Source organism: Lygodium microphyllum, chromosome 29, assembly GCF_053477565.2.
Source record: "Lygodium microphyllum isolate KBCC chromosome 29, Lygodium_microphyllum_v1.1.10, whole genome shotgun sequence".
In the NCBI taxonomy this organism is placed as follows: Eukaryota; Viridiplantae; Streptophyta; class Polypodiopsida; order Schizaeales; family Lygodiaceae; genus Lygodium; species Lygodium microphyllum.
The window spans coordinates 33,896,239-33,918,934 of NC_141163.1; the positions used below are offsets into that span (position 1 = coordinate 33,896,239).

At 41.2% G+C, this 22,696-nt stretch overlaps 1 protein-coding gene across 4 annotated transcripts in view; it reads right to left on the reverse strand.

Moving 5' to 3' along the window:
• Positions 1 to 476: 476 nt before the first annotated feature.
• Positions 477 to 22,696, reverse strand: part of LOC148010515 (Haloacid dehalogenase-like hydrolase (HAD) superfamily protein) — a 59,119-nt gene continuing 36,899 nt past the window's right edge. For all 4 annotated transcript variants that reach the window (XM_087670999.1, XM_087670998.1, XM_087670997.1 and 1 more), the window contains exons 6-13: positions 17,060 to 17,093; positions 16,876 to 16,931; positions 14,492 to 14,551; positions 2,777 to 2,836; positions 1,554 to 1,600; positions 1,393 to 1,449; positions 667 to 718; positions 477 to 562 (exon numbers count right to left, since the gene is read on the reverse strand). In XM_087670999.1, the coding sequence (XP_087527125.1) occupies positions 1,401 to 1,449; positions 1,554 to 1,600; positions 2,777 to 2,836; positions 14,492 to 14,551; positions 16,876 to 16,931; positions 17,060 to 17,093 (306 nt within the window). In that variant the 3' untranslated portion in view covers positions 477 to 562; positions 667 to 718; positions 1,393 to 1,400. The remainder of the gene's footprint in view (positions 563 to 666; positions 719 to 1,392; positions 1,450 to 1,553; positions 1,601 to 2,776; positions 2,837 to 14,491; positions 14,552 to 16,875; positions 16,932 to 17,059; positions 17,094 to 22,696) is intronic.

Sequence of the window (22,696 nt, forward strand, 5' to 3'; positions counted from 1 at the left end):
ATGGATGTAACTTATGCATCATTTCTTTGACAGACCCCCTTATGCTACATGCAAAGATCGAGACAAACCCCCCATAATGGCCACATTCCTGTATTGGTATTGGATCTTGTAATCTAAATAAAGGTAAATCAACTCTGTAATTATGATGGTACGAGTACAGAGCTTAAGTGCACTGTTTTGATTGTATCCGGTGATTCAAAGCATCAAGCATATCATTACAAATGCCAACAACCAAGTAACTAAAATTTCACTTAAAATGCAGTTACATTGCTAAAGCTGGAGTGCAAAAGGATTTTGCATTGATTGAATGTCAAGGCTTACATTGAGACTCGTAGTCTAAGGGCACCCAACCCTCGACCACCAATTCAGCAAGTGGTCCCATTACAACATCCATCTTGGTGACCAACCATGTTGAGCCATAATCACTTTTTTACATTGTACAAGGTGCCTTCACTGCTGCCCATGAGAATGGAACCCTTTACCTTGGGTTTAACACACCATTTCACTACCGCTTGAGCCCCGCGGGTCTTGGCTACATCACTAAAGCTTACACCTCTGGAGCCTGCTCAATGCATAGCAAAGACATTATCATAACACAAGGACAAAAGACTTTCAACATGATACTACCAGTGACAAATCAGTAGCATTTTCTGAGATCTTGGGCACCTGAAGAAATCTTGTGTAGCATCAATGCTTTAACAGTGCCATGTAGCACGACCTGTTTATAACAAGAGGGGTGTTATTATACTGCACACCCTATTTTTTTGAAGTGGCAAATTTTCATGGTCACACTTTGAACAAACGTCAATATCTTTTTAAAAAAATGAAGTGCACCATAGTTTGCCCAACTAATTGTTTGGCATGTGAAAGAACTACGGGATATAAACTGCAAGACAAATCAGCATATCAAATGGCCACTTTGTGAACCTGGAAGCATCATCATTCCATTCTGGCTATATTTCTACTCTTGTGCTAATAATCAATTAAGTGAGATAATTATATCCAGATACAAAAATTTCGGAATTTTCATTTCAAGCCCATGTGAACACTAGTCCTTGATCCCACTGGGTTAGAGGTAGGAAAGATTGGTATTTTCATGGTATGCTGACAATCAGGACATCAATATCATAGTATCATCGTATTTAGAACTTTGAACGTCAACCTGCACAAAAGGCTATGAAATGCCATTTTCATTAAACAAAGCTGGGGTCCATTAGACCATAACCCTTTCATTTTGGTGTGCTTAAAGGGGCGGGCGAGGCACATAATTAAATTTAATTGGGAAAGACAGCGTTTGTGTCAAACAGCAAGTCCTCTGCCTGCTTGGCGGACAGTTCAATAACAAACAATCATATGAGCAGGGTTTTTTGTTATGTCACTGCAATTTATTACCTTGAAATCTATGCCAATGTTACACTTTTCTCCATCACCTCCAGAAGCTGCTGCAATCTATCACAGTCAGACAATCAAGACAAAATTAACCTATTTCCATGCATCTGTGCATTAAAGTGGCTGGCATGAGAAGAAAGAGGAGGGTTCATAGTTTGGCCGACCTGACACTGCCTAAATCTGGAAATACGGCAGCTGCTCCACTGAAATCCTGCAATTATAAATCAAATCCCAGGTTCATTCATCAAATAAGCAGTGTTCCAGACTAGTACTAGATTTGTCAAACCAAATATTGAGACATTATCCCATTGACTAGAATTGCAGATTAGTTGATGAGGCTGAAAATTTTTGTCTTGATACTGAAAAGTATTTACCTGTGGGGCCTGGGCATCCTCTATATAAGTTTTGAACATTAATTTATGAGTAATCATTTTTGTCATAACTTGATACGGCCCAGTCAAGTACCATGGTCCAGTCTCAAGACAAATTTGAAAATATTTGATATTGTCTTAGGATTCTGACTTAGAAGTCAATACACCCAAGACAGAAGCAGCAGCCTTGCTGATCATCTGTCAAGGACAGAAATGGCCCCAGATGGGAAACCAAGACACACCAAAGGGCCCCAAGCGGAGCAAAAAATAAAGACATCCAGTCCATAAGAACATTTTCATATCCCTGAAGTACTGAAAACTTCACTGCACCTTGAAAAGGCACAACTTCTAGTCACAAGTTTTAAAAGAACACTGAAAGAGAGAATGCAATGATGAGTGTGCATGCCAAAAGTAGGACAAAACTTGTCTCATAAGGTAATTATTCATTATGGATAGTAGTACATTACACCTACTACAGATGGTATAGTTGTAGCATTGGACCTTGGCCTACCTAATTTAGCTTGTATCATACTAAGATTGTGGGTCCCTCTCATATAGTCGTTTATATATACATTGTAAAGTGTGTGAAGAAGAAAGAACAAGAAGATGAGAAATTGACTCTTTATGGTTTCATCACTTCCCCATCTTATGTCTTGTAGGCAAAAGGAAGTAACTCCCCTGAATCACTATCCAATTATTGACCATTTAGATTTCACTCTGCAACAGTCTGCAAACGACTGCTATGACCAATTCTTTTGATGCTTCTTCAGTCACAAAAGTGATTTGGATTTCACTTATGGAATTCACCTTGCCAATTTAGATGAGGCAAGAGCTTTGCCAAAATCTTACAGTAATTTATGCCTGTCTCGTCACACTTAATTCACAGAACCATCATCTGCTTTTGAGGGTTTTTCATGCCATTCTATGCAAGGTTTGATAGAGTGAAACAATTTACAAAAAGTCAGTATGTTACACTATCAGCAGTAAGAAATGTAAAGGATTGGCAGTTGACTTACTTGGTCTGCAGTGGAAGATGTGAAGGAGATGATGCATTTCATGCCAGCACCCAGTGCAGCCTACAAGGTTCAGAAGTGAAGGGATGAGAGAGGAAGTAGGAGGGGAGAACCTTTCCATTGTTTTACAGCCAAATATCGTAAAGACATGATAAGAATAACTGTAGTAGTAAACAAAAGCACTTCAAATGAAAGATCATATAAACCAAGGTCTTTTATTTGATATGACAATTTCAACAGGACCTTCAAGGTACCATTTAAAATTCAAGTACTGATTGAATATTTGACTACTTATTTAATAGCACAAAGTAATACCATCCTTAGATGCGAATGATTTTGTATTGATTGAATATCTAGGCTTTCATCAATACTTATAGTCGAGTTGCGCCCAAACTTGACCACCAACTCAACAAGTGCTTAGTGGTCCCATTTACAAAGTCCATCTTGGCAGCTAGTCAAGTGAAGCCATAATAACCTGCCCGTGAGAATGGAACCCATGACCTTCGGTTTAACAGCATTTCACTACCACTTGAGCTAGCGGTTCTTGACAAGTAACACTATTCTTTTAGAGAATCAAAAAGACATAATTGTCGTTGTTTGTAAACTTCTGAGGACTTCATTCATGCTTTCTTATCTTTATAAATAAGTTGAGGAAAAACCATTCGGCATTTGGGTGTTTGATTCTAACAGGGGAATGATGGGGAAAGGAACAATACTCTTTGAGACTCATAAATCATTTCTTATCTTTATAACCACACCCTCCCCCACATTGATAGCTCTCGATAGACAATCCTCTCGAGATATTATCGTACAGTAAGCCATTGCTCTACATCACACAAGATACCCATGGCCCCCAAGAGACGTGCTCACTACCCGTTTTATCACCAGATCAGATCTATTATCATCCAACATTGGAGATGTCCACCCAAATACTTGAGCATAGATGAGATAGAGCAGTGATGACATCATCCCATGATGGATATACTCTACACCAGAGGGGTGGCCTGACACCAAATGCTACAGTTGGATGCTTATTGATGACAGCCCACACTGTAGTCTCTTTAGTTAGATTCAGATCTAGACTTCTCAGTCAGATTGAGACAGATTTACTCAGAGGCAGCCAAACCTTTCATCTAGCAGGGGAAATTGACTTGCAATCGATTTTCTATTGGATACCAAGAGGTCTTCTTAACCACTTTCCAAGAGCAGATAAAATGAGTCAACATCAATGAGGACTTCAGCTATATGGGCTGATCAGCATTAAGTACATGCTACAATGAGATGTGAATATGAGTATTGCCATGCAAAATACCCATGTCTTATAGAAAAAATCATGGAGGTATTAATGCAGAGCCCTGAAGCAAGTGCAAACAAGTCCCACATTTCCATTGCTTTACGAATTTTTTCCCTGTCAACCTTCAGAAACATAAAGGTGTCATCAGCCAAAGCTTGACCAACCAAGTCTTCTTCTACAGGAAGGAGAGGCAAAGTACATCAGCATTTGCAGCCAAGCATGACAACATCGTCAAAATGGGATGAGTGGCCTAAGCAAAGAACAAAGGGCTTAGAGGGTAGCTTTGTTTGGCAGATCAACAAACAGCGAGAACCTCTTTGTATGGCAGATCAACAAAGAGCGAAAGGTTCTGTAATACCAGCATTAAGAAAAACTCTCGTAGAAGAATCTAGGCTGATAGTATAAATCAAACGAGACATTCTACGGCAAAATCCCATCTTTTGCATAAGCTAGGCCAAAAATGACCGTTCTAGGTGGTCGAATGCCTTTACTGAATCCAATTGAATCATCAACACTTCCTAATTGGTGAAGTGTGCACAGTGTATCCCCATTTGGACATTCAAAATGTCATGCAGAATATTTCCCCCTTTGATAAAGCCATATGCAAGATGCACAATGTCAAGAAGGCACTCATGAAATCCATTAGCCAAGACTTTCATATATGCATGAAGGAAATTGATCTCCAATGCTTTAGAGCAAAAGTGTTGAGCTAAAAAATGCATTAGCTTTACTAAACCAGCCCCAAAACATGCTTAAAAACCCACTTGGGAAGGCTCAAACTTTCTATAAAAAAGTATGTTGCTCTTTCTATAAATAAGTATGCTGCTCTCCTTTCAGTCTCAATCTCGTTTTTGCAGGTTTCAAGTGTTTTCAGCTTGGTGCCCATACCCCTTTCGTGAAGGACATTGCAGTCTCAGCTGTCCCTTGCTGTCATCTACAGTCTGGTGCCTGTTTCCAGCCTTCCACCTGCAGTTTGCAGCTGTTTACAGCAGAGCGACTATTGCTGATCACTCTCCATTAAAAAACAATCTCATTTTTGCAGATTTCAGGTATTTCAGCTTACTACCCACACCTTGAACGACACAGAGGATATCGCAGTCCAATCTAGCCATAGCTTTCTATAACAACTTGGTGCCTGTTTCCAGACTACCACACACTGTTCAGAGCTGATTTCAGCATACTAACTACTGCTACTGGTTTTTCCTGCGTTTTTACTCTTTCTTTCTCCTCACCTACGTTTTCAGTCTTTCTCTCTCTTGGGCTGCTGTCTGCATCAGATTTAGCCTTCCTTGGTTGCGTTTGCTGTTGTCCAACATCCCAAGGCTGCCTTACTGCGATTCGAAATCCGTTTGGAGTACGACACACTCTCTAGCTCATTACCCCTGCCCTGATCCTTGAGATACAGGATTTCGAGGTTTAGTATTCATTCACTGCATAGTGTGTTTACTGCATGAGCATTGTATGTTCAGTAATCACATCATTTCATTTATTCGCTGTGTTCATTGTCTCTGAGTTACCCTAACCCTAATTGTGTTCTTTTATCAGTCTGTGCTTTGTCATACGATTGTTATTTGTGTTTCTGTGTTAGGGTATTTCTTTACATGGTATCAAAGCCTGGTACTCTCTGAGAAACCTAGGCCTTTGATCTAAAAGCTCTTTGCAGAAGCAAGTACAACAATAGATTTAAATGACTTCGAACACGACAATACCAATTCAGTCTCCAGAACCAACTATGTTGAGAACCGAGCAAGAGTGGGCAGATCAGCTTGCTCCACAAAGTTCGGACATGGTGCAAGACAATTCTGACCACACAGAAGAAAAGCTATACAACCACTGAAGAATAACATGTGATCATGGCTTATAGACGAAAAAAGATTGAGAAGCTCGATCAAAGGATTGCCCTTCAAGAGAAGCTACTCAATGAAGGTATGCATGAATTTCTCTATTCAGATGTTGCGCATGAATATGATGATATTGCAGGGTTGATATTGCAAGGCCGTCGAGACCTCCACCAAGGATGGGCCCCTCTGTTGGAGAAAGAGATCTAGAGTATGTTCCATTCTTTCATCCTCTTCCGTCCACTCCAGTGCAAGGTACTTGAGATTTGTCTTTTGTTCCTTCTTCTTTTACTTCTACTTTGCAATATACTAGTAGAAATCATGAGGAAAACAAAGTACAGCCCGTTGACTATGAAAAAGGTTCTCCTGAGGACCAATTCTTGTATGTTAACACACGTCGTGGGGATTATAAGAAAAAGCCTAATACCTCTTCTTCTACCCTTCTTTTCAATTTACTTCTCAAAATCAAAATGAATTTGGTGTTCCTATTTCTACATTGCATGGTGCATCATGATCATCATCATTTCATTTTCAATCATTAAATAGTAAAAATGAACAAAATGCATCTGCATCTTTCACACCACAAATTCAAAACCCACCCATCCCACCACATTTTTCCGCTGCTTCTACACTTCCATTTACACCATTTACATTCTCTTTTCACACACCTTATATTACACATCACACTGCACCAGGGGGTTATGGAAACATAGGCATCGCCTTTAGGACCTCATTCTTTCCTCAACCGAGTGGTGTTCCACCTTCTTCTCAAATACTTTCAGGATCATTGCAGCCTGGGTATCTCTCCCAGTCTCTCCCAAGGGTGGATCAGTTGGTACCACAGCTTGTCTCCATGACACTACCTAGTGGATTTTCTGGTCATTTTACTATGGCCTAGCCGATTTGAACAGGGCTTTCATGTTCCAGTGTCTCCCCCTCCATCAGTACCTTATGGAAACATTCATCTTCCAATGCCTCCGCCTCAATCAACACTCATTGGACACTCACAACCTAATTCTACCTACCCACCCCTTCCCCTTCCTCCTTCCTATCAACCAACTCCACTACCACCCTCTTACCCTCCCCATCCATCTTACCCCACTTTCCTGACACCTCATGGTTCTACCTCATCTTCAGCCAAGCATACATTCAATGACAAGACTCATTTCAACGGGTCAAACTTTACCACTTGGTGGAATCTGGGAGCTAATGCAAGGCTTATTGTCTGAGTTTCATTCTCAGCTTCAATATTTTGACCTAGCATTAGAGCGATGGGCACACTTGACTAACCACTATGCGGCTTGGGATAGGACTCATCGTATAAATCTTGACCATGAGCTTCAAAATTTCAAAATTTCTAACCGAGATGACTTGAAAGTTAGGTTGACTGAGTATCGGCATCTTCTTGCCGAATTATCCACTACAGGGACTCCTAAGTCCTTTGACGATCACGTCACACTGTTTCTAAACAAACTCCCCTGGAAATACTTTAATTTTGTGAAAAGTATAGTTTCCAAGTCCATCATGCCTATTTTCTATGAATTTGAATATCAATTGTTGCATTATGCACAGTTGTTCGATCAATTTCATATAAATACTACCTCAGAGGGGGCCCTTGTAGCTCATTCTCAGAAGGGGAAACAAGGGAAGGGTAAACAAAATCAAACTTCCACTCAAAAACAAAATCAATCTGGGGATTCCCAAGGAAACTGCCAATTACAACTCAAACCACCGTGGTAGAATGTACTTAAAAAGAATAGGTATTGTCAACATTATCAAAAGGCTGGCCATTTTGACGATGAGTGTCAATCAAAGGCAAGAGGCACAGCACCAAAACCTAAGTCTCAAAACCCCACCTCTCAGTCGGGCAACGCCCAGCAAGGGAGGTAGGGTGATGGCAAGGGGCAATTAAAAGGTTAGACTCATACTGCCACCGTTCAGCCATCTCAATAGACAACATTCTCAACTCCAAAGGGCTTGTCTAACTGGTCTGCAAAGGCCCACATCATCTTCGTAGAGACATCAAATGCGAGTCTCGTTCATATTTGTGAGTTGCCTCCCGACGAGGTTACCGCACAGGCCCACTCGTCACAATCGAGCACTTCAGCTCCTGTTTGGATTATGGGCCGTGGAGCTTTCCATCACATGACTCCTATAGAGGACATCTTCCATACCCAAGAACCTACAGCCAGGCGGGTCTGCATAGGAAACAACTCCTCGGTCAAGATTCACGCTCAAGATTGAATCAATTTTGCCATTGACAATGGCCCGGATCTGGCTTCACTGGACAATGTATAAGATGTTCCTTAACTTGGGGTGAACTTGTTATCTGTTCATGCCGATTGGGGCGATCAATTTTCTTTAAAGTGACCATAGTCGAGGTCCTTGACTCTCAGACTGGTTCAGTGATTGCTCGCGGTGAGACACAACCTAATGGCCTATACCACATGACACACTTTCTAACCGAGCCAACAGTCGAGGGCTCCATGTTCCATAGCTTCCAGATACTAGCTACATCTCGGGAGCCTACGAACAATGAGCGTCTTTGGCATTTTCTCTTAGGGCATCTTGGTTATGACTCTCTTTATGAGTTTTCATGCTGTGCACTAGTTGAGGGCCTTCCACGCCTGAAGCTAGCTCGAGATGTCTGTAAAGCATGTCAGCTCGGGAAGCAACACCGTATCCCATTCCCTCACCAATCCACACATCGTGCTGAGCCGCCTCTTAGATTGATTCATATTGATCTTTGTGGGCCAACATCCACTGCCACCTTGAACGGCATGCTCTACTTCTTTTTTATAGTGGATGATCATTCTAGATACATGTGGGTGTACTTCGTCAAGCATAAATCAGATGCTTTCACATATTTTTCTGCTTGGGTGCTACTGTTGGTTCATAACCAGACTAGACGTCGTGTTGGTTGCATGAAGAGTGATAGTAGTAGTGAGTTTATCTCCGACAATTTTTCCAAGTTTCTAGAGTAGCATGGCATCCCTTCCCAACTCACCTCTACCAACTCTCCCTCTCAAATGGAGTTATAGAGCGTAGGAACTGGAAAGTCATGGAAATGGTACGCTCTATGCTCTTTCCTTCTCTTATGCCATTGAAAGTGCAAAACTTGAAACTTCATTTACTTATCTTGGATTCCTTGCGAATGGTTTGTGCTTCAAGAGTGGCGTCGATGGTACGGCGAATCAAATCTTCAGCTTGAGGTTCTTCTTTGTCGGTGGATGCTCTTTGTAGTTTTGTCAATTGCGCTTGCAATGCTTGCCTAGCCCTTCACTCTTTTGCAGCAAAGCTCCCTGAGCACCATTGGGTCGAGGCTGTTAACACTTCGGTGTACACCCTCAACCAGTGCCCATCTTCCTCAGAAGACCCCGCATGAGGCATTCTTTGGCTCTCGACCTATCATTTTCCACTTCAAAGTCTTCGGGTGTCGTGCCTACACACACATACCTGATGATAAGATAGGCAAGCTCACTTCCCGAGCTGATCTCCTTATCTCTGTTGGATATTTCTCTGAAGCAAAATCCTATTGTTCGTTCGATCCTCGGACAAATAAGGTGATTGTTTGAAGGGACATCGTCTTCGACGAGAGAAATATCGTGCAGTACTCTGTACCGGATTCCGATCCGATTCCTCCTTCCACATCATCGGAGATCTTGCCTACTGAGCCTGGTCTACTTCCCACTCCTGACATTCCTACAGATTCTTCAGCTCCCAGGTTCCCCTCTGGAAGACCCATTACCTCGCTGGTACCAGCAGACCATGCGAGATTCGGGAATCCTACTACCGGATTCTACTCCGAAGGGACCTAGAAGATCTGCTTGCCTTGCTCCTTAGGCATCATTTGCGTCGCTGTTTACAGCTGCTTACATAGTGCATTCTAAGCCAGATACATGGGAAGAGGCTCTTCAGCACCCTCAATGGTGAGATGCCATGGAAAAAGAGCTAGAGAGTATTGACCAAAATGAGACTTGGACATTGGTGGATCGTCCGAGCCACAAGAAAGTCATCGGGACAACGTGGATTTATAAGACCAAGCTAAAAGCTTATGGGACTTTAGACAAGTACAAGGCTTGCCTTGTGGTGCTAGGGTTTCGACAGAAACATGGCAGTGATTATGAAGAGACTTTTGCCCCTACTGCACAGTTGATATCTTTTCGATTACTTCTCGCAACAGCCGCTCACCATGGTTGGCCAATATATCAAATGGATGTCAAGAGTGCCTTCCTCAATGGTTATTTGGAGGAAGAAGTCTATGTGGAGCGGCCACTAGGTTTTCCTTCAAGGAACTCTAGGGATAAAGTATTCCGCTTGCAAAAAGCTCTTTATGGGCTGAAATAAGCACCATGGTCTTAGTTCCATAGGATGGATGAGTTCTTACAGACTCACGGATACCATTCTACCCCTTATGACCCGAACTTATATGTTCGATCTACTACAGAGGGGGTCAACTATATCCTGTTGTACGTTGATGACTTACTCATCATAGGCTTAGATTCTGCTAGCATGGCAGAAATTAAGGCCAAGCTTAGTGCTATCTTTGAGATAGCAAACCTTGGTTTATTGTCTTACTTCTTGGGGACGGAGGTAGTTTGATCTGAGGGCTGTATTTATGTGTCACAGCAGAAGTACACACTTTAGCTCGTGGAACAACACACTTCGGATCAAACACAGCAAGTGGCCACGCCTCTTGATCCTATTGTCCACTTGTCGAAGGATATCCTAGGTTAGCCCTTTGATGCACATACCTATCAATCTGTTGTAGGGAAACTTCTTTGGTTAATTCGCACTAGGCCAAATTTAGCTTACTCAATTAGCATGCTCAGTCAATATTTCGCAGCACCTAGGATGTCACATTCGATTGCATATCTTAGTGTGTTGCGTTATTTACGGTGTACTTATCCTTATGGCCTGACATATGGTTTTGGTTTATGTTTGTAGGGGTACACTGATTCTGATTGGACAGGAGATCCCGGCACCCGACGTTCCCATGGCGGCTACATCTTTACCTTGGCCACAACTCCCATTTCTTGGTCTAGCTATAAGCAAGAGACGGTGGCGGCTTCCACGACTGAGGCTAAGTATTGGGTTCGATGGCACCACTGAGGCCATCTACTTGAGGAGCTTACTGGTGGCACTTCATTTTCCTTATGACTCTCCCAACATTGTCTGCTGCGACAACCAAAGTGCTATTGCCCTTGCGGGTAATCTAATCATCACTCCACGAATGCGGCATGTGGGAGTCCACTTCCACTTTTCTATAGAGCAGATTGAGCTAGGCACTATCCGCCTAGAGTTTGTGCCTTCATCAAATAATTTTGCAGACATATTGACCAAAGCGGTCAACCGGCTCGTTCTTCAGTATCTACTACCCAAGATCGGCTTGGGTACACCCTTCTCTACTTCAAATTGATGGGGAGAGAGTGCTTCCCTCTTGCTTTCCATTCCAGTTTGAGAGGGGACAAGTTCTTCTCTTGATAGTGACAATGATGAAACTTACAGTTTTTAAGACATTTATTTATTCTTTTGTATTGTATTATGGACATTTCTAACTTCATACTCACTGTCAAGATGATAAGATTGTAAAAGAGCGCTTGGCAAGTGAATAATTCCCCTGCGAGGGCACTGTCCAAGTGGCACTGTTACATTGCATTTGTGTGAGTATGGCATCTTGCATCTCCCTTTGCATTATCCCATGCATTGGCAATCTGTTCATGTAAACATGCATCTGTGTGCATTTATCCCTTTTTTATCTTTTGGAGTGGTCGACTCTTGATCCACCATATTCGTGGCATTGCACATGGAAGTCTCCAAGGTAATTTTTCCCTAGCTTGCCTGCTTGTCTTGCTTGCTTTACTTATTTACTATACCCACACCTTAGTCATTTTCCTTCTTCACTGACACCAATAATGGTAGAAATAGTATGCTTGTTTTGCGAAGATCTTGGGTCTGACCATCCCTTATCACTCTCCCATATTGGGATACGAATACTCAATAGGACGAAAACTGATCTCCAACCCTCATTTAATGTTAGATCTATCAAATCTAAAAAGCCCTAAAAAAAAGTCCATAGTTGATTCCATCCACCTTTGTAGGGCTTGGTAGGCCACTATGCAACCGACATGCACCCTTTGTCCGATGCCCTGTCCTCTCTGGGGTGATCACTTGGGCTCCCTTGGTAAGTTAACCATTGCCTCTGTAGTCTTAGTAGGTCACTGGGCAATCGACGTGCACCCTTTGTCCGATGCTCTAACTGCTTTGGGATGGGACGCCTTGGGGTGAAATATAACGAAAAAGGGCTTGGCTGGCCTTTCTTCTCGTGGCACCGTTATAGGGCCTGAGAGAGGATGTTGAGCTGAAAAATGCATTAGCTTTACTAAAACAGCCCCAAAACATGCTTAATTAATGAAGAAACCTTGTTTTTTTAAAAGAAATGCATTCCTAGAGAGTATCCGTGTCCCATAAGCAAAAACCCGCTTGGGAGGGCCCAAACTTTCTATAAATAAGTATACTGCCCTCCATTCAGTCTCAATCTCGTTTTTGCAGGTTTCACGTGTTTTCAACTTGCTGCCCACACCCCTTTCACGGAGGACATCGCAGTCTCAGCTGTCCCTTGTTATCATCTACAATCTGGCACCTATTTCCAGCCTTCCACCCATAGTTTGCAGCTGTTTACAGCAGAGCGACTGTCATTGATCACTCTCCATTTAGAAAATAATCTCGTTTTTCCAGATTTCAGATATTTCAGCTTGTTGCTCACACCCCAGACATAGAGGACATCACGGTCCAAGCTGGCCATTGCTGTCTATAACAGTTTGGTGCTTGTTTCCAACCTACCACACAATGTTCGGAGTGGATTTCAGCATACTAACTGCTGCTGCTGGTTTTTCCTGCATTTTTAGTCTTTCTCTCTTGCAGCCTGCGTTTTTAATCTTTCTCTCTCCTCACCTGCGTTTTTAGTCTTTCTCTCTCCTAGACTGCTATCTACATCAAATTCAGCCTTCCTTGGCTGTGTTTGCTGGTGTTTGACATCCGGAGGCTGCTTGCTACGATTCGAAATCCGTTCGGAGTACGACACTCTCTAGCTCATTACCCCTGCCCTGATCCTTGAGATACAGGAGTACGAGGTTTAGTATTCATTCACTGCATAGTGTGTTTACTGCATGAGCATTGTATATTCACTAATTGTATCATTTCATTTATTCACTGTGTTCATTGTCTCTGAGTTACCCTACCCCTAACAGTGTTCTTTTATTAGTCTGTGTGTAAGCCGACTTAGAACCACACGGCCCTCTATCATGAAGGTTCTAAGTACGAAGTTTTTCCTTGCACCTCACATAAGTAAGCAAAGCATTATACACTTCAATCAATGAGCCATCCTACAAAACATTATCAATGTCTTTGCCCTTCTTATGTTGTCAACGAGCCTCAAGAGTTTGTATTTGCTGCTAGTGGCCTTTTTCTGTGCGTTGAAGCTGTCTTGGAGAAGCCACCTACAGTCGACAACATCATAGTTGGTTGCGTTTTGTTCTTCCCTGCTGACATCAACTCCAGATCAGCTGTTTCCCTGCTGTAGATCACCAGAAAACTTGCATTTGGCTGTTGCTGCACTTTGCTAGGGTGCCACATTATCTTCCAAACTTGTGTTTGTTGTTTTCTCCCTGATTCAGCCCCCATCTATCATTAATCCAGCCACACTTGCACTGCATTTGCTTCTGCTAGACACCTTCATAGGATGGCTTGCTGCATTTCAGGATTTGTGAGAGTACGACACACTCTCCAACTCATACTCTTTGTCCTGGTCCTCGAGACACGAGTTCGAGGGTCAGTATTTCTTCACTGGATAGTGTGTTTGCTACATGAGCATTGTATTCTATTCAATTTATTATTCTCTGTGTTTATTGTCTCTGAGTTACCCTAACCCTAACTATGTTCTATTATTAGTTTGTGCTTTGTATATGATTGTATTTGAGTTTCTGTGTTAAGGTAATTCTCTACTGCAGTGGAGGACAGGGTGTGTAGCACAAGGCAGGCTGCAAAGGGCATGCAACACAGGGCAGGCTGCACAGCACAAGACACACAACACAGGGATAACTTTGTGTGTGTGTGTGTGACAGAGCTACAGCCTACTCCTGCACAAAGGGCAGCGCAGCTAGCTGATGGGTAGGAAAATGGAGGGAGGGAAGCGCACAGATCAGGTCAGCAGCCATGGGGGACCAGCACACAGGTGACCTCTCTCTCTCTCTCTCTCTCTCTCTCTCTCTCTCTCTCTGCTGCCACCCCCCATCCAGATCACATCTAGGTCATATCAAAGTGTGGGCTGAAAGTGGCAGTGGCCAACCACAATGGGCTAATTAATTCACAGTGTCTTATTGTGGAATTTTAATGCGAAAAGTTTTTCTTGCAAAAGTATGAAATCCTGGTGTATACTACAGTAGTTTTATTGATTTTATGCCATTTGAGATCAATACATTGATATAAAGTAACTTGAGAGAAATCCAATCCAAGAAGGTGAATATGACTGTCTACAGCATTCTAGACATTTGGTGGCACAATAATGCCATAAGTGAATTTCCAAACCTGGAGTCCAATCACACTATCTTCAATAACCAAGCATTCTTCAACCGGCAGTTGAAGTCTCTGCACAATTTGATCAAATAACTAATGCAGTCACCAGAAAGTCCTGGTGCACTAAGTAATTCAAAAAAAATCCTTACAGTACTTTAATCTTTCAAACCTACAAAGAAGTCATAAAATATAACCCACTTATATATTTCAAATAGTCTTTTTCAAGAAAAAAAGACCAGACCCAATTTTTCTTCCTGTATCCTGTCCTTCCTGCCATAATAATTGAGTTGGCAGGACACTTAATGACATGTGGCACATTGAGCAATGGGGTTACAGATCTGATGACATTTGGTCCACCACCATCAATGCAAGGATTAGTTCTTGATGTGCCAAGCAATCTATAAGGATATGCATAAAGACTGTCTCCATCCTAGCTGTAAAGAAGAGTCCATTAATCATTTGTTTATCAACTGTGAAACAAGGATATTCTCTCTTCTGCAGACCTTTATGTTTCTTTTGTCACCCTTACTAATTCGGCTGAAGGGTTACAGTTTAGGAAAACCGATTTTCTACCTCACACCATCTGTAATTGGTTGAAAGGCCTTTGCCTTTGGAGTGTGCAGATTAGAAGAAAAGATTATTTTCCGTGTTCAAGCTGAGGTTTCTAGACTGAAGTCTGATATTGCAGGTTAATCAGGACTGGAATAATGTTATTAAAGAAGAGAGGGGTGAGCTAGAAAGAGATTGAAGAATGATAATTTCAATGTAGAAGGCAAGGAAGCAGCTGGACTTCTAACAGATAAAGAAAAATTCTGGAATGATGCACCACATCAAAGGAAATACAGCTGGTGTTTAGAGAAGGAAGTTAGTGGCCTCCTTTCTGCATCAAAACTCCACATACATAGGAAGCACAAGGTTAGTTCATCTGGAAAAGATGGATTATAAAGAGGGACTCAGTCTGTACTTCCTCTCTTTTCTTTCTTGATACATCTGTTTGATGTTTGTCAAAAAGAAACATAACAATTGAGACCTTACTCTCCTCTTTGACTCCTGGCTTAGCCCTCATAATATCAACACTAAAGTTTCAAAGCAACTCATAAATATAAGAATCTGCTACAACCTGTGAGCAATTTTGCAGTGACATTGAATACTGAAATTTGTGAAACAGCTTAAAATCACAAGAAAGATATTCTGGCTGCACATTTGAGACACGCCTTCAGCAAAAGAAGCTGATAAGATTGCTGAGTGACTAGCAAAGGGAAATATACAATCATGACAAGTAATCTGTGAGGAATGCAGAGTCTAGTGCGGCTAAATGGAATGACAACATCCTCTGCAGGCTTAAGTCATTTAAAACCCGAAATGGAGGTCCTACACATGTGATTAATAAGGAATTGAATATGGATATCGCATAGGAATAAGGATCTAGAGCCAATATCGTAATAAAAGGATCTCTGACCAATATTCTGAAAACTTCCAAAAATAAGTTTGTTTGTTGACCAAAAATCTTATCGAGATGACAAAAATGAACAAGTAGAGAGAAATTATAATGGCATCACCCAGAAAAAAAGAAGTTACAATGCATGTCAGAGAAACTAAAAGCCTAGCCTGGCATTTCCATTTGATGCAGGACAAATGACCTTTTGGGCAACTATCCAGAATACGTTTGACTGTTTGAGTGAAGAGGCCACACTGGCTTGGCCATCTTGTAAAGCACCCAAGATAGGCTTTTAGTTTCTATGATGTGCGTTGTAATTTCTCTCTGCTTATTTATTTGTCACATTGATAAGATATTGTGTAACTAATAGAGGCCACACTGGATTGGCCATCTTATATGTTGTTCTATTGTTGGCAGTGGTGGTTGTAGTACAACTGCTACGGTTCTTTGGACTTGCATTTCCCTCTGGCAGCACTTCTCCACTTATATTGCATACTGCCACATATCCTATGCTAGAGCTTTGTGCATCAAGTGGGTGAAAAAGGCTACTACTTGTTCTGCATTACAAGGTTGTTAGATTTACAAAACTGGAAGCTGAAATGTAGGAAACTTATCAGGTTGCCATCCAGATGTGTCATATTTCACTATGCTCGGCTGGTAACAAGGATCAGGACTCTAGGGATCAGGATACAGCTTTTCTAGGGACAGGCTACGACTAAAAACTGCCCTAGACCAAAAGCTGCCTAAGAAAGCCAAATACATTTTTGAACAAGAAACTGCTTAGCAGCTCTTCAGAACTTGCTCAGAAACAGATAGGCTGGGTGGATGGGTCACATCTAGTAATAAACTGTAAAGCAAGCTCATGAAAGAAACTTTCCTGAATTTATTAGTTCTGCGGTCTGAGAATCAGCATACAGCTAGCAAAACCAAGCAAAAGGTAAAGAAGAATCGACCTTACCTTCACAGCTTCAATATAAATCGAAGGATCTGGCTTCTTTTTCTCCACATCATCACCTGTCCAGAGTGATAGAACAGGTCACCAACTCAAGTAACTCTTACCTAAAAGCTTGAAAACAAATTAGTTATAAACAGAAGAGAAGAACATTTGGAAACTGTTGCTATCGAATTCAAACATGCATTACCTGCAAGAAAACAGTCAAGCTGCTCCAAACGTTCCTGCATGATTGAACATAAACAAGGACATTAATATAGCCGATCTCCTATCTTCATTTCATATACCTCATGGTTACCCCATGCTTTTTAGATGCCTCTTGACCAACCCACCCCCCCTCCCCCGGGCCCAAAAGCCCTGCCCCAAAAAGAATTTTAAAAACCTTTCCCATAACTAAACTCCCTCCCTCCCCCTCCGTCCAGCTATGTTTCTTAGAGGCAAACAAAGTGAGCTTCTACTAAGGCCAAGACAAATAGTAAGCCCCACGGTAGAGAGCTCTCACCAATTTGTTCTAGACAAAGACTCTGACCAGGCTTCAGCCTTGGGAAACATGATAGCTCCCTGAGTTTATACATCTATCTACTTTTTCTCATAGACTGATTTGGAATCTCTCTCTTTTCTTTTCGTAATGGGTAATTTATATAATATCAAATCACAAAAGGCGTACAAAAGTCAAATGACATGAAAGGTACAAAAGTCACAGCAAAGAAGTAGAAGAGATTGCCGTATGCCTAGGAGCTAAAACCTCCCTAGGGAGAAGATTAGCATGTTGCATAAGATCTAACTACCAGTGTAGAAGACCCTTGAGTCTAGCAATGTGTCCTTGGATGCCCACGGCGGAGTCTAAGGCGAAAGCATTCTGAGTGAGACAATTATGCCAACAGCCCCAAAATCTGGAAAAATGGAACAAGACCACCATACGTGGCTAGGCCGGGGTGGGGTATTTGGCCCTAGCAAAAACCCAATCAAAAGGGCACAGAGATAGACCAACAACCACTTGCCAAATATCTAACAGGAGAGTCCAAATTTTCTTGGCCAAAAGGCAGGAAATCAATCTATGATGCGAAGATTCCACTAGTTGTACAAAAAAAGTAATTGCCATTTGAGATTCAATGCTTTGAAAGGGCTGAAGCAAGATGAAGCCCGCCAATGATCACTCTCCAAAGAAAGACCTTCCATTTGAACGGGGTCTTTTTCAACCGTCCTTCCATCACTATTATTTTCCACCGAGCCTTAGATTATGTCGTTGAGATGTTGAGCTCTACATGAACTAGCATCCACTACATGCCTTGGTGATGTAACAAGATATTACTCACTAGCAGGTTAGGTGACCGACATGAGGATACGCCAATGATTCTACAACTGGACTATACCCACATAGTCCACCCTTGATTATGGCACACTTATTGTGACACCTCTTCTTTTCTTAGTGTGTTCGCAATTAGTGACCGCATGTACATACGTTGTGGTACTTTCATATTAGTCTTTTATCATGTTGTAGACTTGGTTCTTTTGTGTGAAGGAAGAGGAAGATTTCAGCCTATCTCTTTGTGTGCTCAAGTCTCTATTGCTTTTGTGTGTGTGCTCTTGTTTCTTCACCTCTCTCCCCTCTTGTCTATTTTCATGGTATCAGAGCCATCCCATGGCTGCACAGAGCTTGATTGAAGGCTAAGGTGAAGACGTTGGAGCACAAAAGCAAATAAGCAAGCAACAGGTAAGAAGCTCTTCCACCTTGCTCAATTTGCCTTAGGTTATAGCTACAAGAGGCTTCTAAGGCTAGCAGGGCTATAGTCTCCGATTGTAGTGAAACTTGGTGAGCAACAAGAACAATGTATATACTATAGAACAACCTATTAGGGCTGATCGTTGTGATTTTTAGCATTTGAGGTCATTTCAGCGTCCGTTCTAGACCTACAAGTGGTTCCGACAGCAATTTCTAGATATACTATAGTTTCAGCTATGTCAATCGTTTATAGGTGCATAGGTTACATATTTTGTATCTATAAGGTTTAGGTGTTTACTGAGTTGCAAGCACAGAAGCCATCAGCATACATATTACAGGTTGCAATTACTATTATGTAGTCAGTGAAAAAGGGTCCGTGTTTAGTTGTGATACACCTTGTATTAGCTTACTTGCAGATTGCAGTTTTTTGTAAGTTGTTTGTTTTATCAAAATGTTTGACAACTTTAACTTGATTGTTAGTGAGAAGCTTGATAAGAATAATTATCCTCCATGAAAGTTCAAGATGACAAATTTCTTGAAGGGCAAAGGTGTTCGGAATTACATTGAAGGCAACATGGCAGTAGCACCTAAAGTTCTTATACGAAATGCTACTGTAGAACAGGTAAAGGCTAAGAATGATTGGGAGTAGACACAGAGTAAAGTCATGTATTGACTATCTGTTAATGACACAAGTAGTGTGATGGGCTATATGCAGGAATCTGAAACTCCGGCTTGAGGATTATTTTTGCAACTTGCCATGCCCTTCCAATGGCAATTTTCCTTGCTAGAGAAATAGAAATATTTTAGAAAACTGCTTGTGAAAGGTGAAATTAAAAATTTGTCTTTCTCAAAGAAAGGTAAAATAATAGTAGCATTTCTTACGAAAGGCATCAATTTTTTAAAAAAATTAATAAATAATATTAATTAAAATAAAATTATAATATATAAAATATATAAAAATCATTTATGATAAGTAAGTTATAACTTAAATCTTTATAACTAGTTCTTATTAGTTAATAGTGGATTAGTGATTGGCGAACTATAATCGAGATTGACTAAAAGAAAGGAAAATAAAGAAAACGAAACGTCTTGGAAAGTCGACTTTTAGGGATTTGTGTTTGTTCAACAATATTGTTACTTGTGCTTGCTTTCAAGTTCCCAGTATATAGTGCACGCTACAACTATGTCCAGACTCCACAATCCGACTCCCGAGCTTTAACTTGGACTCGCTAGTCACTAACTACACAGCCAAAACTTCAAAGGTATGCACTTGGACTCCAATCTCAAGTAAGCTTATAAGTTATCAACTATGGCCCATTATGTATTCGTGAATCATTGGTGGAAAGAAAATGCATTTCTCATATCATGGCAGATACATCATGGCTCAGTCAAATAATAATAGTCTTGCTTATCAGGTGTTGCTCGCGAGTGTTCCATTGAGCTGCAATGACTCGTGAGCAACTACAAATAGAATCCTACATGTACTGTGTATAGTAAGAACCAGAGGCCCAGAGATCACATTGCACACTGCACAATTCTACAATAAGTTTGCAACTTTGCAACCTGCAGGTCCTAGGGCGTGACAGTGGCCATTAGCGGCTTAGCCAATGTAGCAGCAACGCCAAGTGTGAGCCTTGAGGTGCAATCTAGCATGGTGAGCACTGGCGAGTCAGAAGCTGCTTGTGCCAATATTTCCACGATTTAAACAAGGCCGGCATGCCACGCACCGGCACGTGCACTAGATATGTGTCGAATGTTGGCACCACTGCATTAGAAGAGTCAGCTGCCACCAGTAAGCTACATACAGACAATGAGCCAATAATAAGACACAGCAATTGTACCCAGGCCATGTTCATCATACATGAAATTACAGAGTGCTTGGTCATTAACATCTGAGTCTCTAAGTATCAAGTTTGCCTATCACCTACACGGTACGATCAGCTGCAATGCTTGTGTTGTCGCTTGTCCGCCGCGACAGGATCAATGGCGAGCATTACAATTTACTGGATTGAAGTGCGAGAGGCTGGAGTTGGGGTGCCAACCGCCAGGCATCATAGATGGTGCAGGGAATCGGGGCAAGTGCTAAGACTCAAGAGGTGGATACTGCAAGCCGATTTGCGAATCATGTCATAACCAGAGGAGGGGCGCTTAGAGCAGCTACCATCGTTATCCCAAATTTTGCTTCAGCCATTTATTAGCCACTTGACCTAACCCCATTAATTAAGGATATGATGTTAACATTTATAAGGCAGTTCAGCCATTATACAGATGAGATTCAACTATTATGCTACCTATGGCCATTGGAATTATGGGTTGTTTTAATTTCTATAATGCACACTGTAGCGATCAATTTAGCTAAACTTCCAATGAGCCCCAAGTAGGATTGGTTCACAGATCAAAAGATACGTACATCAAATGTTGCAATGATATCTTTGCTATGGCTGACAATGTGTTTTTTGAATTGCAGTGAGCAATAACTACACACAACTTGAGATTGCCATATCAAGCTTTGAGTTTTAGATTGATTGAGGCACTCTCATTTGGTATGCCTTTTCTATTTTATAATGCAATAAGACTCTAAAGTCAAGTGGGTTTATGATTATTGAATTCATAATGCTACATGCATTCTCAATGAAAGATTGAGAGGAAAATTGATTACCATTATAAGGATTTTTCTTTGTATGTATAGATCTCTGAAGTTCAAGAAAGGAAAAGATTTAAGAGTCGAGATTGAAGAAGGAGCTCTACAAACTTGAAGTGTCAAACATCTTTTGCAAGCTTTAGCAACCACACTTCAAGTTGCAACTTCATTGATTGAGGTAGATACCTATATTGAGTCTCTCTTTGAGTTATTTTTCTATGTTTATGCATTTTATTTTTTATATTTTGTTATACCATTATGCATTTTTATATATTGATTAACAATAGTATACAAGTTGTATGTTTTTCTACAGATTATGGGTCTTGGTCACCCAAAAAGAGATACTTTGCAATTGAGTATGTCTAGTGCATTCTCTCGAAAGAGAAATGCACAAAGGGACATGGTGGGATCATCATTGAATCCAATTACTTCTCATGCTAGTCAAAATGATATGATAGAATCATCCTCAAGTCATATGGCTTCTCATGCTTCTCATGCTATAGGTATACATGGCGAAGCTTGCAACATTGATGCATATACTCCAGTAGTGGTAATGCATACCGAAATATACAATACAAACGCCAATAGTTCAAGGAATGCTATGCACGGTGAATGGGACTACACTATAGATGCAGATGTGCACTTGGAAATGCTGCGCAATGCTATGTGTGAGGTTATTCTAAATGCTACAGGAAGTAGTGATGTATGGAATGCAACCTCTTTACAAAATACTTGCAATGATGATATGATATGCATTGATGCATCTACTGCTAATATGTCAGAAAGCTTGGATCTAAATATGCCCTTGCAAAGTGTGATTGATGATGGAGGTAATGGATTGCCTCTACATCATGAGGCGCTAGCTTCTCCCCCTCTTGAGGATGAATTAAAAAATCTTCATGAGATTCAAGCCCAATATACTACCCATGGGCAAAGAACTAATGAGAAACCCCCCAAAAAGCAGAAGGGTATTAGGACATATAAGGAGCATTGGAAGGTCTACTATGAATGGAGGTATTCATCTTACGATAGTGAAGGTCAACTGAGGGTACATTGTCTCTGGTGTACACACTTCAAAATGCAAAATCCTTTTGGCACAATTGGTAGCAAGAATGTACAAAGACCTGGTCTAGAGGATCATCAACAATCCAAAGACATAAAAGGGCAAAGAAAATGTGGTTTGAAAAGCAAAAAAGGACTAGATTGCCCCTTGAAAAGCATGTGCAAGTTTGGCATGATAGCAAAGAAGAAAAAAAGGTGGGTCGTATCATACACATCTTCATATGTGACAAGGCTTTTTCTCACAGCTCATCATAATGTGTATTACGATAAGATCAATGTAGAAATAAAGGAAAGTCCACACTTTTCAATAATGGTTGATGAAAGCATAGATATATCATGTGATCATAGGATGATTGTATGCATCACACATCTCACAGATAAGGGAATAGGCCCATTTGCAG